This window comes from Phacochoerus africanus, chromosome 8 (genome assembly GCF_016906955.1).
Source record: "Phacochoerus africanus isolate WHEZ1 chromosome 8, ROS_Pafr_v1, whole genome shotgun sequence".
NCBI lineage: Eukaryota > Metazoa > Chordata > Mammalia > Artiodactyla > Suidae > Phacochoerus > Phacochoerus africanus.
In genome coordinates, this window is record NC_062551.1 from 12119313 (window position 1) to 12134107 (window position 14795).

The 14795-nt window shown below is 42.4% G+C and overlaps 1 protein-coding gene across 2 annotated transcripts in view; it reads left to right on the plus strand.

The window, feature by feature from the left end:
- The window catches only part of CFDP1 (craniofacial development protein 1), a 125589-nt gene that overhangs the window by 12610 nt on the left and 98184 nt on the right, over positions 1-14795 (plus strand). For both annotated transcript variants that reach the window (XM_047789027.1, XM_047789026.1), the window contains exon 5: positions 13957-14076. In XM_047789027.1, coding sequence (XP_047644983.1) covers positions 13957-14076 — 120 coding nt within the window. The remainder of the gene's footprint in view (positions 1-13956; positions 14077-14795) is intronic.

Here is a 14795-nt window from a genome sequence, read left to right on the forward strand (position 1 = left end):
ATAACAGTGAGTCCTTAACTGCCAGACCACTAGGGAACTCCTAGACACATACTTTGAATAAGTTTCGTTTGTATTAATTTTTAAAGATTTTAATGCATCTGAAATGGTTCCGTTCTTTCTTGTTAATATATCAAATCTAAGCTGGGTTGGTGACAGCCCTTCTCCTGGAGGATAATGTGTCTGTAAATTGTTCCTGTGCGGGTGTTCTCTTCTTCTTCTTTTTCCTTTTTATGGCCGCACCTGCAGCATATGGAAGTTACTGGGCTAGGGGTTGAATCCGAGCCTTATCTGCATCCTATGCCTCAGCCCAGGGATCAAATCGACATCCTTGGAGAGACTACATCAGGTCTTTAACCCACTGAACCACAATAGGAACTCCCTCTTCTTTTTAATGTTTTAAAAATAATACTCATCAGAAAGAAACCTGTCTCACAGGGCTGTGTTTTGTACCTTTTAAACTGATTTTTCTAGGGTAAATTAGGAGGTCAGGATTAATACACACTACTATATACAAAATCAGTAAGTGACAGAGACCTACTGTGTAGCACAGGGGAGATCTACTCCTCAATACTCTGTAATGTCCTATATAGGAAAAGATTCTGAAAAAGAATGAATATATATGTATATGTATAACCAGTTCACTTTGCTGAATATCTCAAACTAATATAACATTGTAAGTCAATTCTAGCAGAATTTTGTTAAAATAATTTTTTTTTTTTTTTGCTTTGTAGGGCCGTACCTGGGGCATGTGGAAATTCCCAGGATGGGGTTGAAGAGTCGGAGCTGCAGCTACCAGCCTACACCACAGCCACAGCAGTGGAGGATCCCAGCCAAGTCTGGGACCTGCACCACAGCTCCCGGCAACACTGGATCCATAATGCACTGAGTGAGGCCAGGGATCAAACCTACATCCTCATGGATATTAGTTGGGTTTATTTCTGCTGAGCCACAACAGAAACTCTCTAAAAATTAATTTTTCTAATAATTCCTTTTTATCATGTTTTACAAAAGTATTGGTCTGCAATAGTTGAAAATTTTTTTTTTGTCTTTTTGTTGTTGTTATTGTTGTTGCTATTTCTTGGGCTGCTCCCGCGGCATATGGAGGTTCCCAGGCTAGGGGTCGAATCGGAGCTGTAGCCACCGGCCTACGCCAGAGCCACAGCAACGCGGGATCCGAGCCGAGTCTGCGACCTACACCACAGCTCCCGGCAACGCCGGATCGTTAACCCACTGAGCAAGGGCAGGGACCGAACCCGCAACCTCATGGTTCCTAGTCGGATTCGTTAACCACTGCGCCACGACGGGAACTCCCCTAGGTTGAAAATTTTAAATCAGTCTTTTAGTACAGATAATATGTACAATTCATGTGAAATTAATGAGGATGAAAGTATAGATTTTATTTATTCATTTATTTATTTATTTGCGTTTTTAGGGCTGTTCCCGAGGCATATGGAAGTTCCTGGGCTACGGGTCAAATCAGAGCTGTAGCATTGTTTCCACTGCGCCACAATGGGTACGCATGTATTTTCTCTTTTTTGCCTCCAGTTTTGTTGAGAAATTGATTTATGGCACTCTATCAGTTTAAGGTGTGCAGCATAATGATTTGACTTACATCATGAAATGATTGATAATAACTAAATTTTCTTTTTATTTTCTTTTTGTTTTTTCCTTTTTTTTTTTTTTAATGGCTGCACCTGCTGCATATGGAGGTTCCCAGGCTAGTGTCACATCGGAGCTGTAGCTGCTGGCCTACTTCAGAGCCACAGCAATGCCAGATCCAAGCTGCGTCTGCGACCTACACCACAGCTCACAGCAACGCCACATCCTCAACCCACTAAGCAAGGCCAGTGATCCAAGCTGCATCCTCATGGTTCCTAGTCAGATTTGTTTCTGCTGCGCCATGACGGGAACTCCATAACTGTATTTTCAAAGTTTATTTTCAGTGCTTTACCAGTACCCAGTTCCAATAATTTATCCTGTCAAGTTATAATTAAATTTAAGTTACATTTCAGTGGAAAAAAGGAATTCTGGATGCATGAGTTTCCTATGTATGGCTCTTTTTGGATATCAAATACAATTCAAAACATTCTATTAAACATGTTAACCTGAAGAAACTGTTCTCTAGACCTTTAACTTTCATTTTTACTCTCATAATTTATTTGCTTCTGAAAAATTGTTTAGACACTTCCTTGTATGGATGTACTAAGACTATTAAAAATGCCATAGCAGACAAATAAGCATGTTTTACTGTCTAATTGAAATCTTTAAAATTTGGGACAGTATGGTTATTTTTTTCTTTTAGAAACACTATGTTTATTCTGTAGTTCATCATTCTAAAGGCATCTTTCTTTTTCATAACCATTGTACCCCAGCCTGTATTAGACATGCACATTTATGATCAGCTTTTAGTTTATCAAATATAAAGACTCATTTAAATTGAATGTATTAGCTTTACATAATTCACAGTTTTTAATGCCATACCAAGAGCAGTGCATTTGTTTTTGTTTTCATTTTTTGTAGCGAGATTTTTTCTCAGTGAAGTAAGCACTGTGTTCTAACACAAACTCTTTAAACTGCTTCCCTCTCTTGTAGCCCTGCCATTGAAACAGGTTTTTCTAAACACTTAAACTTCAAATCTCACTTGATGACAGTGTAATCCCGCTTGTATTATACAGATGAATTCAGTTGTGTTTATCAGCAAGGAACTGATGAAAATTTAAATTAAGCTGACATTTAAATTACAAATACTAAAATAATTTTCATGTTAGCAACAATTTGTCGTTCTTAAATTGCATTGAAGAAACACTTTGGTAACTTTGTTATAGCTTCTCTGTCATAAGCCACATCCTGAAAACTTCAAACCGTGGTGTCACTGGAAAGTTTACTTAAACCATCTTCTTTGTCACAGATTCACCAAGGTTTCCAAGCAGACACGTATAATGTGGCTTTTTATTAATGTCTTAGGAATGGTATATATTTTTTTAGTTAGCAGCCAGGAGTGTTCCTTTCTCGGGGGGCTGCAATACTAATATACATGTTTCGTGTATTTAATATGTAAATGCTATGGGAGTTGTGGTGGATTTTTTGCTTTATTAGCCAGAACGTCCCTATAAAGAGCTCAGTGTGGTTTTAGCACCGCATGATATCAAAAACCAAGCTCAAGGGTTCTCTTGTGGCTCAGCAGGTTAAGGATCTGGCGTCACTGTAGCAGCTGGGGCCGCTGCTGTGGCCTGGGTTCCATCCCTGGCCCTAGAACTTCCATATGCCACAGGTGTGGCCAAAAAAGAAAACAAAACCCCACACAATTCCCCCTGCCTCCAAACCAAGCTCAGCGTTTGACGGTTCATAAGGTAAAAGCAGTTCGTACTAGTGGTCCTTCATTTCTTTGGAATCACTTCCATTATCATCTGTGGTTTACTGCTGCTGCCTCATTCAGAAAAGATGTTTTCTTTACAGAAACTTTGCAGTGTGGCTTGTTTTGCCCTCAGTAGATTAGGATTAAAAATACCAATTTGGAGTTACTGTCTTGGCGCAGTGGTTAACGAATCCGACTAGGAACCATGAGGTTGCGGGTTCGATCCTTGGCCTCGCTCAGTGGGTTAAGAATCTGGCATTGCCGTGAGCTGTGGTGTAGGTTGCAGATGTGGCTCAGATCCTGAGTTGCTGTGGCTGTGGTGTAGGTCTGCCCAGAAAAGACAAAACAATTTTACTTTCTTAATTATTAATTTTAAGCTATAATTTTTTCTTTTTTCTTTTTGTCTTTTTAGGGCTGTACTCGGGACATGTGGAGATTCCCAGGTTAGGGGTTGAATCAGAGCTACACCACAGTCACAGCCACAGCAGATCCAAGCTGCATCTGTGACCTACACCACAACTCATGACAATGCCACGTACTTAACCAACTTAGAAAGACCAGGGATCGAATCTGCATCCTCATGGTTACTAGTTGGGTTTGTTACTGCTGAGCTACATGGGAATTCCTATGCTATAAATTTTCAGAGTCATCCTTGGTTAACAATTTAGATGATTCTTTTTTTTTTTTTTTTGGTCTTTTTGCTGTTTCTTGGGCCGCTCCCGTGGCATATGGAGGTTCCCAGGCTAGGGGTCGAATCGGAGCTGTAGCTATTGGCCTATGCTAGAGCCACAGCAACGTGGGGATCCAAGCCGCATCTGCAACCTACACCACAGCTCACGGCAACACTGGATCCTTAGCCCACTGAGCAAGGCCAGGTTTCGAACCTGCAACCTCATGGTTCCTAGTCAGATTCGTTAACCACTGAGCCACAACGGGAACTCCAACAATTTAAATGATTCTAAAAATAACTTATGAAAAAAAAATGTTTACATTGATCACATTTTTGGGTTTTAGTTGATAAAATAACTCTAAACTATCACACACACACTATAATGTGGTCTTACTATACCCGACTAATACACTGTTACCACATGTAACAGTGGCAGTACCTAAATTGGTCTATGTTCTCTTTAATGTGGTGAATCCATCAATCGTGTGTTGAATACTATGACATTGTTACATTGCTAAGCAAGTTTCTAAATAAAATTTTTGTGCCTTTCTTGTCTTCTGCTAACACCAGGTAGTTTTGGGTTTTCGTGGGGAGGGGGGGTTTGGCCACACTCATGCATGTGGAAGTTCCCAGACCAGGGATCAAAACTGTGCCACATCAGTAACCCAAACCACTGCAGTGACAGCACCAGATCTTTAACCCACTGCACCACAAGAGAATTCCCAATACCAGGCAGTTTTGCAGCCCACACTTTGCATAGCTGGATATACAGTTCTACTCAAATCTTTCCCTAGTTATTCCCATAGTGTTCTTTTTTTTTTTTTTGTATTTTTGTCTTTTTGCTATTTCTTGGGCTGCTCCCGCGGCATATGGAGGTTCCTAGGCTAGGGGTCGAATTGGAGCTGTAGCCACTGGCCTACACCAGAGCCACAGCAACTCGGGACCCGAGCCGCGTCTGCGACCTACACCACAGCTCATGGCAACGCCGGATCCTTAACCCACTGAGCAAGGGCAGGGACCGAACCCGCAACCTCATGGTTCCTAGTTGGATTTGTTAACCACTGCGCCACAATGGGAACTCCTCCCATAGTGTTCTTAATAGCTGTATTTCTTGTTCAGTCTGACATCTAATCCAAGGTTACACTCTGTGTTTAGTTTTAAGAGACCATCAGTGTTGCAAAATGTCTCTAATTTGGGTTGTTGCAGTTTCTGCATGGTTAGCTTCATATTAACCACGTTAAACAAAAATACTTGATGTTTTGTTTTTCTCATTGCATCACTTCCGTAATGCCCACTTAGACCACTTAGCCACTATCTGTCACATTTCTCCAGTGCAAAGACACCTTTTTCCCTTATAGTCATTTTTGGGGCCCATGAAATAAATCTTGATGATGTGAATTAAGAATGTATTTTGTTGGAGTTCCCGTCGTGGCACAGTGGTTAACGAATCCGACTAGGAACCATGAGGTTGCGGGTTCGGTCCCTGCCCTTGCTCAGTGGGTTAACGATCCGGCGTTGCCGTGAGCTGTGGTGTAGGTTGTGGACGCGGCTCGGATCCCGTGTTGCTGTGGCTCTGGCGTAGGCTGGTGGCTACAGCTCCGATTAGATCCCTAGCCTGGGAACCTCCATATGCTGCGGGAGCGGCTGAAGAAATAGCAACAACAACAACAGACAAAAGACAAAAAGACAAAAAAAAAAAAAAGAATGTATTTTGTTGCCAGAAATCACACTAGGAACTCTTGAGTTGTCCTGTAGAGGGTAGTGAACACTGATAGTGAACCTTTAATGTTTTGGAGGTCCTACAAAAATAATACAGAAAGTATTTAATATACCATAAGAATATAGGCTTTACATTTTTGGACATCTTTCTTGGCTGCATTATTTGCTCTGTGTCATATAGGATATCTAAGGGAGATTTATTATAACTTTACCATTGACTATACGTAGAGAGTAAGAAAAGTTGGCGATGGGGCTGGGGGATGTGCTTGGGTTATGGGATGGAAATCCTGTGAATGATCATTATACAACTACAGATGTGATAAATTCATTTGAGTAATAAAAAAAAGTTGGTGAATAGCTGTTACAAGAAACCATTAAATTTCTTGATCAACTTAAATTTTGTGGACTTACTGATATTTATAAATATAGTTAACTGGAGTTCCCGTTGTGGCGCAATGGTTAACGAATCTGACTAGGAACCATGAGGTTGCGGGTTCGGTCCCTGCCCTTGCTCAGTGGGTTAACGATCCGGCGTTGCCGTGAGCTGTGGTGTAGGTCGCAGACGCGGCTCGGATCCTGAGTTGCTATGGCTCTGGCGTAGGCCGGTGGCTACAGCTCCGATGGCTACAGCTCCGATTCGACCCCTAGCCTGGGAACCTCCATGTGCCTCGGGAGTGGCCCAAAGAAATAGCAAAAAGACAAAAAAAAAAAAAAACTGACACAAATTTTCTGTATCATTTTTTAAAGCAAGTGGGTGATTTTATTTTATTTTTTTTAATCTTTTTTGACACAAATATGAATTCTCCACTTATGTGGATGGTAATTTTAGATACTGGTTGAGTATTTAGGGAGCCTACCATTTCTATCATTTGTCAGAAGAGGGCAGCACTGTGTCTATCAAAAAACAGATACAAAATAAGGAAGCACTTTTTTCGTAAATATACATGCTCTCACACATAAATTTTACATTCAGAAGTAATACATGCTTATTTAAATGCATATGTTAGAGATATGTGTAACACAAGTGAAAGTTCTCTGTAACTCCTTCCTCCTAAAGAAAAAGAAAGTTCTGTTAATAGTTGGCATGTTGACAGGATTTTTTTTTTAACTTAAATTATTTATATTTAAATTTAGGTATTGTGAGGAACCCTTATGTAAGGAACTTGAAGGGGCCTGAGTTTGAATGGACAGCCAGATGTAAACTTGGTACATGGATTTGAGCTTATCTTTTAATCTCTTAATGTCATTATCCTGCTTTTTCTTTTTGCCTTTTACCAAGCTAAGAGCATTACTACATCTTTAAGAAAAGTGAGATGAGTTCCCATCTTGGCTCAGTGGAAACAAATCTGACTAGCATCCATGAGGACACAGGTTCAGTCCCTGGCCTCGCTTAAGGATCTGGCATTGCTGTGGCTGTGGTGTAGGCCAGTGGCTACAGCTCCAATTGGACCCCTAGCCTGGGAACTTCCATATGCCACGGTTAGGCCCTCCCCCCCCCAAAAAAAAAAAGAAAGAAAAGTGAGAAAGAGCTAGTGGTGTCTGGGGAGAGTTTGTGCTTATCTTATGCTTATCTTATGCTTATGATAGTGTCAGTGCAAAGTCACTTAGTCTTTCAGTTTTTTTTTGATTGTGTTTTAATTGTTAAATTTCGGATTTTTACATTTTTTGTTTTGTTTTTTCCCCACTTGAAAAATGTGTTGTTTATTAACCTTGGGGAATGAAGAAAAATGGTATCTTTTCTCCTTCCCTATCACATAGCCGTCTGAGCCAGTTAGCTCAGACTTTCCTAAGTGATTCATTTTTTGGAATAGGCCAGTCATGGAAAGTTTCTGCCTAAATAAAGACTTTTCAGGAAGTTCTGAGTAAGTGAAAATGATGTTAAGATGGAATTTCTGCTGATAACATTTGAATTAACTGTTGCTAATGGTGGGCCTTTTCCTCTCAGTGTTCCCTCTTGTATATTAGAAGTAGTCTATAATTTAACTGTTTGTCTGCTTGAAGATATTTTGATAGTGAGATCTCATGGTTTGTTGAAAGTGGAGTTCTTCTAGGCATGCTATCAGTATAGAGTAATATGCTAATGTTGCATTGTATCACTTAATAAAGTCCCTGAGAGAAATATTCTAGTGGATAGAATTTGATAGACTTTGACACTAAGAAATTAACAGAGATATTCCCACAGCTTCTATATTTTTTCCATGTTTCCTTTATGGCACTTACTATATATCCTGTATGGCACTTACTCTATATCATGTATCATGTATGTTTTCATGGTTGGCTGTCCTGATGGACTGTGAACCTCTCAGAGCAGAGACCATGTCATATCTTTTTATATGTCTCACATCTAGCACAGTGCCTGGATCTCGGTTCCTTTTCAGAAGATTCCCGCTGAATTTAGATTGCTGCTACAAAGTTTTGTTAGTCCTGTGGTAAAGCAAGTAAAAAACAAAACAAAATGTATTTTGCTTTTTCTTTCCCAGTAACATGGAGTACTGGATCTTTACCTTCTATCACCAACATTCTAAAAATTTGTAATGATGTGCCTTGATGAGGATCGTTTAAAATTGCTGGGTCAGATGTTCTGTGGAACAGTCATTTTGTAATTTTGTGGAAACTCATCTTTCTTTTTTTCTTTTGTTTTCTTACGGTCATATTGTGGCATATGGAAGTTCCCAGGCTAGGGATTGAATGAGAGCTGCAGCTGCTGGCCTGTGTCACAGCTCTGGCAACACTGGGTCCTAGCCACATCTGTGACCTGCACTGCAGCTTGCTGGATCCTTAACCTACTGAGTGAGGCCAGGAATTGAACCCACATCCTCACAGACACTATGTCGGGTTCTTAACCTGCTGAGCCACAATGGGAGCTCCAGAAACTCATCTTTCTAAGAAATTTTTCTTTTTATTGATAACCTCCCATATTTCCTCTTATTCTCAAATTCCTGTTAGTTAAACTGATGTGGTAGTAAGTCTAGGCTAGGCTATCCTGCAGTAAACCCAGAAAAGATAAACTCAGAAAGTCAGTAGCATAACACATATATATTTCCTATGGGTGCAAGGGACAATACAGGTTGAGTAGCATTCCATCTTGTAACTCAGCCATCTGGAACACATAGCCTTCGAGGTTGCTGTGGCAAAGGGAGAGTGCACAGATACATTTTCATTTAATTTCCCTGTTTTGAGGATGAGACTTCGGCTCTGCCCTTTGAGTCTGGAACTTCTGCGGTTTTCGTTTCTCCAAAGAGTAATGGATTCTGCTGAGTTGGGCAGGGGTCAGTAGCCTCTGGTACCAGTGGAGAAGGGGATCTTAATTTACTGAGCCTTTCTAGGAGAATATATTACATATTGGCTTGCTTGTTGTTGTTTTATAAATTTTGCTGGAATATAGTTGACTTAGAATGTTTTGTTAGTTTGAGGTATACAGCAAAAGTGAGTTAATACACACACACACACACACACACACACACACACACACACACACAATCTTTTCAGATTCTTTCCCCATTGAGGCTATCACAGAGTATTGAGTAGATTTCCCTGTGCTGTACAGTAGGTCCTTATTACTTAATATCCACTTTGTATGTAGTTGTGTGTATATGCCAATCCCAACCTCCCAATTTATCCCTCCCTCCAGTGTTTGCACTTTGGGAGCTATAAGTTTGGTTTTGAAATCTTTGAGCCTAGGTTTCTATCTTGTGAATAAGTGCTTTTGTATCATTTTTATTTATGTATGTATTTATTATCTTTTTAGGGCCATACCCGCAGCATATGGAGGTTCCCAGGCTAGGGGTAAAATCAGAGCTGTAGCCACCAGCCTACAGCAGAGCCACAGCAACACAGGGTCTGAGTTGCATCTGTGATCTACACCACATCCCACAGCAATGCCGGATCCTTAACCCACTGAGCAAGGCCAGGGATCGAACCTGCAACCTCATGGTTCCTTGTTGGATTCGTTTCCGCTGTGCCACGACAGAAACTCCTATGTTTAATTTTTTAACAAACCTTCATACTGTTCTCCATAGTGGTTGCAGCAGCTTACATTCCCACCAACAGTGTAGGAGAGTTCCTTTGGCTGGCTTGGTTTTTTTGTTGTTGTTGTTTTGTTTTTGTCTTTTGGGGACTGCATCCGTGGCATATGGAGGTTCCCAGGCTAGGGTTCCAGTTGGAGTTGTAGCTGCTGGCCTTCACCACAGGCACAGCAACGCAGGATCCGAGCCGAGTCTTTGACCTACACCACACCTCACGGCAACACCAGATCCTTAACCCACTGACTGAGACCAGGAATCGAACCCGCATCCTCGTGGATGCTAGTCAAGTTGGCTAACCGCTGAGCCACGACGGGAACTCCCCCTGGTTTGCTTGTTGCCTATTCCACATGGCTACTGGCTTGGGAGATCAGAGAAAACAAAAACCTAAGTCAATTATTACTTGTCTGTTTGCTTTCTTCAGAAAATTTGACATCTCTCTCCTGTTATACCTGTTCTGGTTACCCTTGTGTAGTTCTGCCTTTATATATTCATTTACCGCTATTGGGTAGGCTTTTGGTGGGAGTGGGGAATAAAGCATGTGTTCAGACACCATTTCCAAGTGGACGTTTCCATTAGTTCTTCATGAGCCATCTCAGGTCTGCCCCAGATTCTACCCAGGACAAGGAGCTTTAAATCAACTTTCTAGGCAGTACTCTGGGATGCTGCCTTAAGCCTCAGGTTTGGACATGGGTTTATTTTGGCTGTCTGAATAGCAGTGTATTTAGTGGCTTAAAGTGTTGTTTTATTGTACTTTCTTGTAGTTCTGGAGTGGCTGGGCTCTGCTAGACAGTTCTTGTGCAGAGCCTCTCCTGCAGTTGATAGCAATGCCTGGGTCTGGGGCCATCTCAGAGGTGTCTCTACTCCCATGTGTGGTCCCCGGGCTCAGAAGACAAACGCGTGGTGCCTGGAATGGGCTCCTTCGGAATCTCTCTCTGCGTGGTCTTCTCATGTGCTCTTTCCAGCATGGTGGCTTCAGGGCAGCCAGCCTTCTTGTGTGGTAACTTGGTGTTTCAGAGGTGCATTCCAAAAGCCACCTGGAAGCCCTGTTGCTTTTCTCAGTGAGCTTTAGAAGTCGTGTAGTGCCACCTAGGCTGAACTCTGAGTTGAGGCAGCCACAAAGGCCCACCCGGTTTCAAGGAAGGGGGGTAACATACACTTTCGCTCTCATTAGGATAGTGTCAGGTTCTGGAAGAGCAAGGGGTTGGGAAGTTCGTGGCAACCATCTTTGGGAAATGGAGTTTATTAGAGTTCTCTTTAGCATTGCTCCTTAATCTGCTGACGCGAAAAGGTAACAGCCCCCTAGATACCCGTGTTCTCACTCATGAAATGTAAATGTGTTAGCTCTTGCTACTGAAATGCTACAAACATCCCAAAACACAGTGGTATGCACCTGGAAGCATTTGATTTTTGAGTGTGTGTTTCTGGATGTCTGGGGTTTGGCTCACAAGCTGCTTGTTAGTTTCAGAACTGTGGCTTGTTTCTTTCAACCATCTGGGACCGGCAGCTCCCTGAGGCAAATTCTTACCACTAAAGCAAGGAGCTCGGGAGCAGGTAAAACTGCGCACATACAGTTAAGGCCTCTTTTCCTGTCAAATCAGTTAAGGTCTCATTGACCACTGAAGTGAGTCATGTATCCAAGCTCAGCATCAGTGGGGCGTGAGGCAGTTTTCTTGGTCAACAGGGAAGGAATGAATATTTGCTGAATGGTGGTCTCATCTGTCATATAAATTCTTCCTCTTGGAGTTCCCGTTGTGGCTCAGCAGTAATGAACCCGACTGGTATCCATGAGGGTGCAGGTTTGATCCCTGGCCTCATTCAGTGGGTTATGGATCCAGCATTGCCGTGAACTGTGGTGTAGGTCACAGACTAAGCTCAGGTCTGATGTTGCTGTTGCTGTGGCTGTGGTGTAGGCCGGCAGCTGCAGCTCTGATTGGACCCCTAGCCTGGGAACCACCACATGCCTTGGGTGCAGTCTTAAAAAATGCCCCCTCCAAAAAAAATTGTTCCTCTTGGTTTTGGGTTTTTTTTTTTTTTTTTTGGTCTTTTTAGGGCTGCACTGTGGCATATAGAGATTCCCAGGCTAGGGGTTGAATCAGAGCTGTAGCTGCCAGCCTTCACCATAGCCACAGCAATGCAGGATCTGAGCCACATGTGCGACCTCTACCACAGCTCATGGCAGTGCCTGATTCTTAACCCACTGAGCAAGGCCAGGGATCAAACCTGTGTCCTCATGGATGCTAGTTAGATTCGTTTCTGCTGAGCCACAACGGAAACTCCTGTCCCTCTTGGTTTTTATTCTTAACTCTTACTATTCAAAGGTTTTCTTAAAAGAGTAAGTAAAAAATTTTAAGCCTGATACAGAGTAGGACCAGAGTTCCCTTGTGGCACAGCTGGTTAAGGATTCGGCATTGTCACTGCAGAGCTTTGGCCACTGCTCTAGCATGGGTTTGACCCCTGACCCAGGATCTTCCACCTGCTGCAGGTGCAGCAAAAAAACAAAAAGAGTAGGACCAGATTTTGGGGGTCTTGAATGTGAGGTTCATCAGTTTGTATTCGGTCCTCTGAGTAATATTGAGCCATCACAAGACCTTTAGTAGGGGAATAACAGAGTTTTTGTTTGTTTGACACCCTTCAAGATTAAGGCAATCTTTGCCAGTGAGGATTCTTTTTTTTTTGTCTTTTTTTGCTATTTCTTGGGCCGTTCTCGCGGCATATGGAGGTTCCCAGGCTAGGGGTTGAATCGGAGCTGCAGCCACAGGCCTACGCCAGAGCCACTGCAACTCGGGATCCGAGCTGCGTCTGCGACCTGCACCACAGCTCACGGCAACGCTGGATCGTTAACCCACTAAGCAAGGGCAGGGACCGAACCCGCAACCTCATGGTTCCTAGTTGGATTCGTTAACCACTGCGCCACGAGGGGAACTCCCCAGTGAGGATTCTTAATACAGAACTCTCAAACTCTTATTTTGTGTCACTGTGTGGGTGACCCAGTACTGAGTGCAGGAGTGAGATGGTTCTGAACAAGAAAATTTGATTCTAGGTCCAAGAAGCCTAAAAGGAAGGAGAGAAAAGGAGTTCCCATTGTGGCTCAGTGGTTAATGAACCCAGTTAGCATCCATAAGGATGTGGCCTCACTCAGTGGGTTAAGGATCCAACGTTGCCTTGAGCTGTGGTGTAGGTTGCAGACACGGCTCGGATCCCGCGTTGCTGTGGCTGTGGTGTAGGCCGGTGGCTACAGCTCTGATTGGACCCCTAGCCTGGGAACCTCCATATGCCATGGTTTTTTTTTTTTTTTGCCCTAGAAAGACCCCCCCCCAAAAAAAAAAGGGAGGAGAGAAAAGATACTTATGTTCTTGCAAATCTGGAATTTATAAGGTTTGTCTGTCATTATTCTGAATGACCCAGTTGAACACATAGCAGCACAGTGACTATAATCTTAGACCCTCCTACAGAGACTGGCATTTAAACAAAATTCCTCAGATATTTTTGTTGACTTGGCAAGCTCAGGCAGGCATTAGGCATTTTCCTTCTTTATCTGAAGTTTCAGACACCGTCAGTATCCCTGTTTTATCCTTACGACTCAGTTTTACTGATGGCAGTTTTTCCAGATTAGAAATTGGGTTTCTCAATCACGTAGCTTTCTTCCACGCCTAAATTACCACCTGTTTAGCCAGTTTTAAGGAATTTTGTTTCATCTTTAGGTTGTTGTAGGTGTAGAACTTGAGCCTTGTTCTGAGTATTTCCAGTTGTTTATAGTATTGTTTTTCTCCTTGAAATAATGCCAGTGTTTTTCTCCCACATACTCCATCTCCTTATTCCGACGTTTACCTTGGCGTGAGCGCTAAACTGCATGTGAGGTGCAGGGGGACCCCTTTCAGCCCGCACCTCAGCGACGCACATGGGCAGTGATTCAGCAGGGACTCGGAGTGTGTTTCATGCTGACAAAAGTAGTGGAGGGGATTCGAGAGACATCAGACTTTGATATGTTGTTGTTTCACTTGTTTATTAATAAGGGGAAAATGTCTTTCTTTGGAACGGTTGTAGTAAACTTTAGTCATAAAGCTGAGCGGCCAGAATTTATTGAAAGCCCAGTGGTACTTGCCTATTGTCATTTATTTTCTTTTCTTAGATGTTGTTTCTCTCTTTTTATTCCTCTTCATAACTTGGTGTCTTCTTCCTTGACACAGGGTGACTAAGGAAGTGGATGCTACATCTAAAGAAGCCAAATCCTTCTTCAAGCAAAATGAGAAAGAAAAACCACAGGCTAATGTCCCTTCAGCTCTGCCATCACTTGCTGCCGGCTCAGGGTGAGTGTTCTAGTCTCAGGTCCAGACGCGCCTGGCTTGTTGGAGAAGCTGTTTTTGGTTCAGGGATGCACTTTGCCTGTAGCTCTTATGAGTCCTTTCCTGAGAGAAGGAATCATACTACTGTTCTGCCTTTGCTGAAATAGTTGCCAAAATGGAAGATGCAGAAAAAAATTAGGCGTCCGTTTCTCGTTTGATTCTGAAAAACGTCCTGATTTACAGTGTTGTCTAGAGCTGAACATGTCGTAAACATTACACTTAAAAAAACAATCTTTGAATGAAAATAACAGCAGTTCATCAGACTTGTAATAAAGATTTGGATTGAGTGCTCACTTCCATTCCCAAGGACCTCATAGGAACAGAAAAAGGTCAAAGCTGATTTACAGATAATTTTATTAACACTTTATAGTTTTTTTGTCTTCACATTTTCCACATCACTTGAGTTATTTTTAACTGAAGACTAGAGTTCTTTCTCTTTGGAGGAAATAAAAATTCCTCTCTTCTTCACCTATGCCCAAGAAGTGAAATGTCACAGTAAGCCTGAGTTGCTGCGGCCCTGCCCTTGCCTGCGGTGGCACTAATCACCTGCTGACTCCTCTCGGGAGCTCTCTGTCCTTGAGGTGTTTGGGGCTTCACTGACCCTTCAGTCAGAATTTGTTGCTTCTTCCTTCCCTCCCAAGACAGTGGAGTTTTGTTCCGCTTGTTTGTCTTTCTAGGGCCAC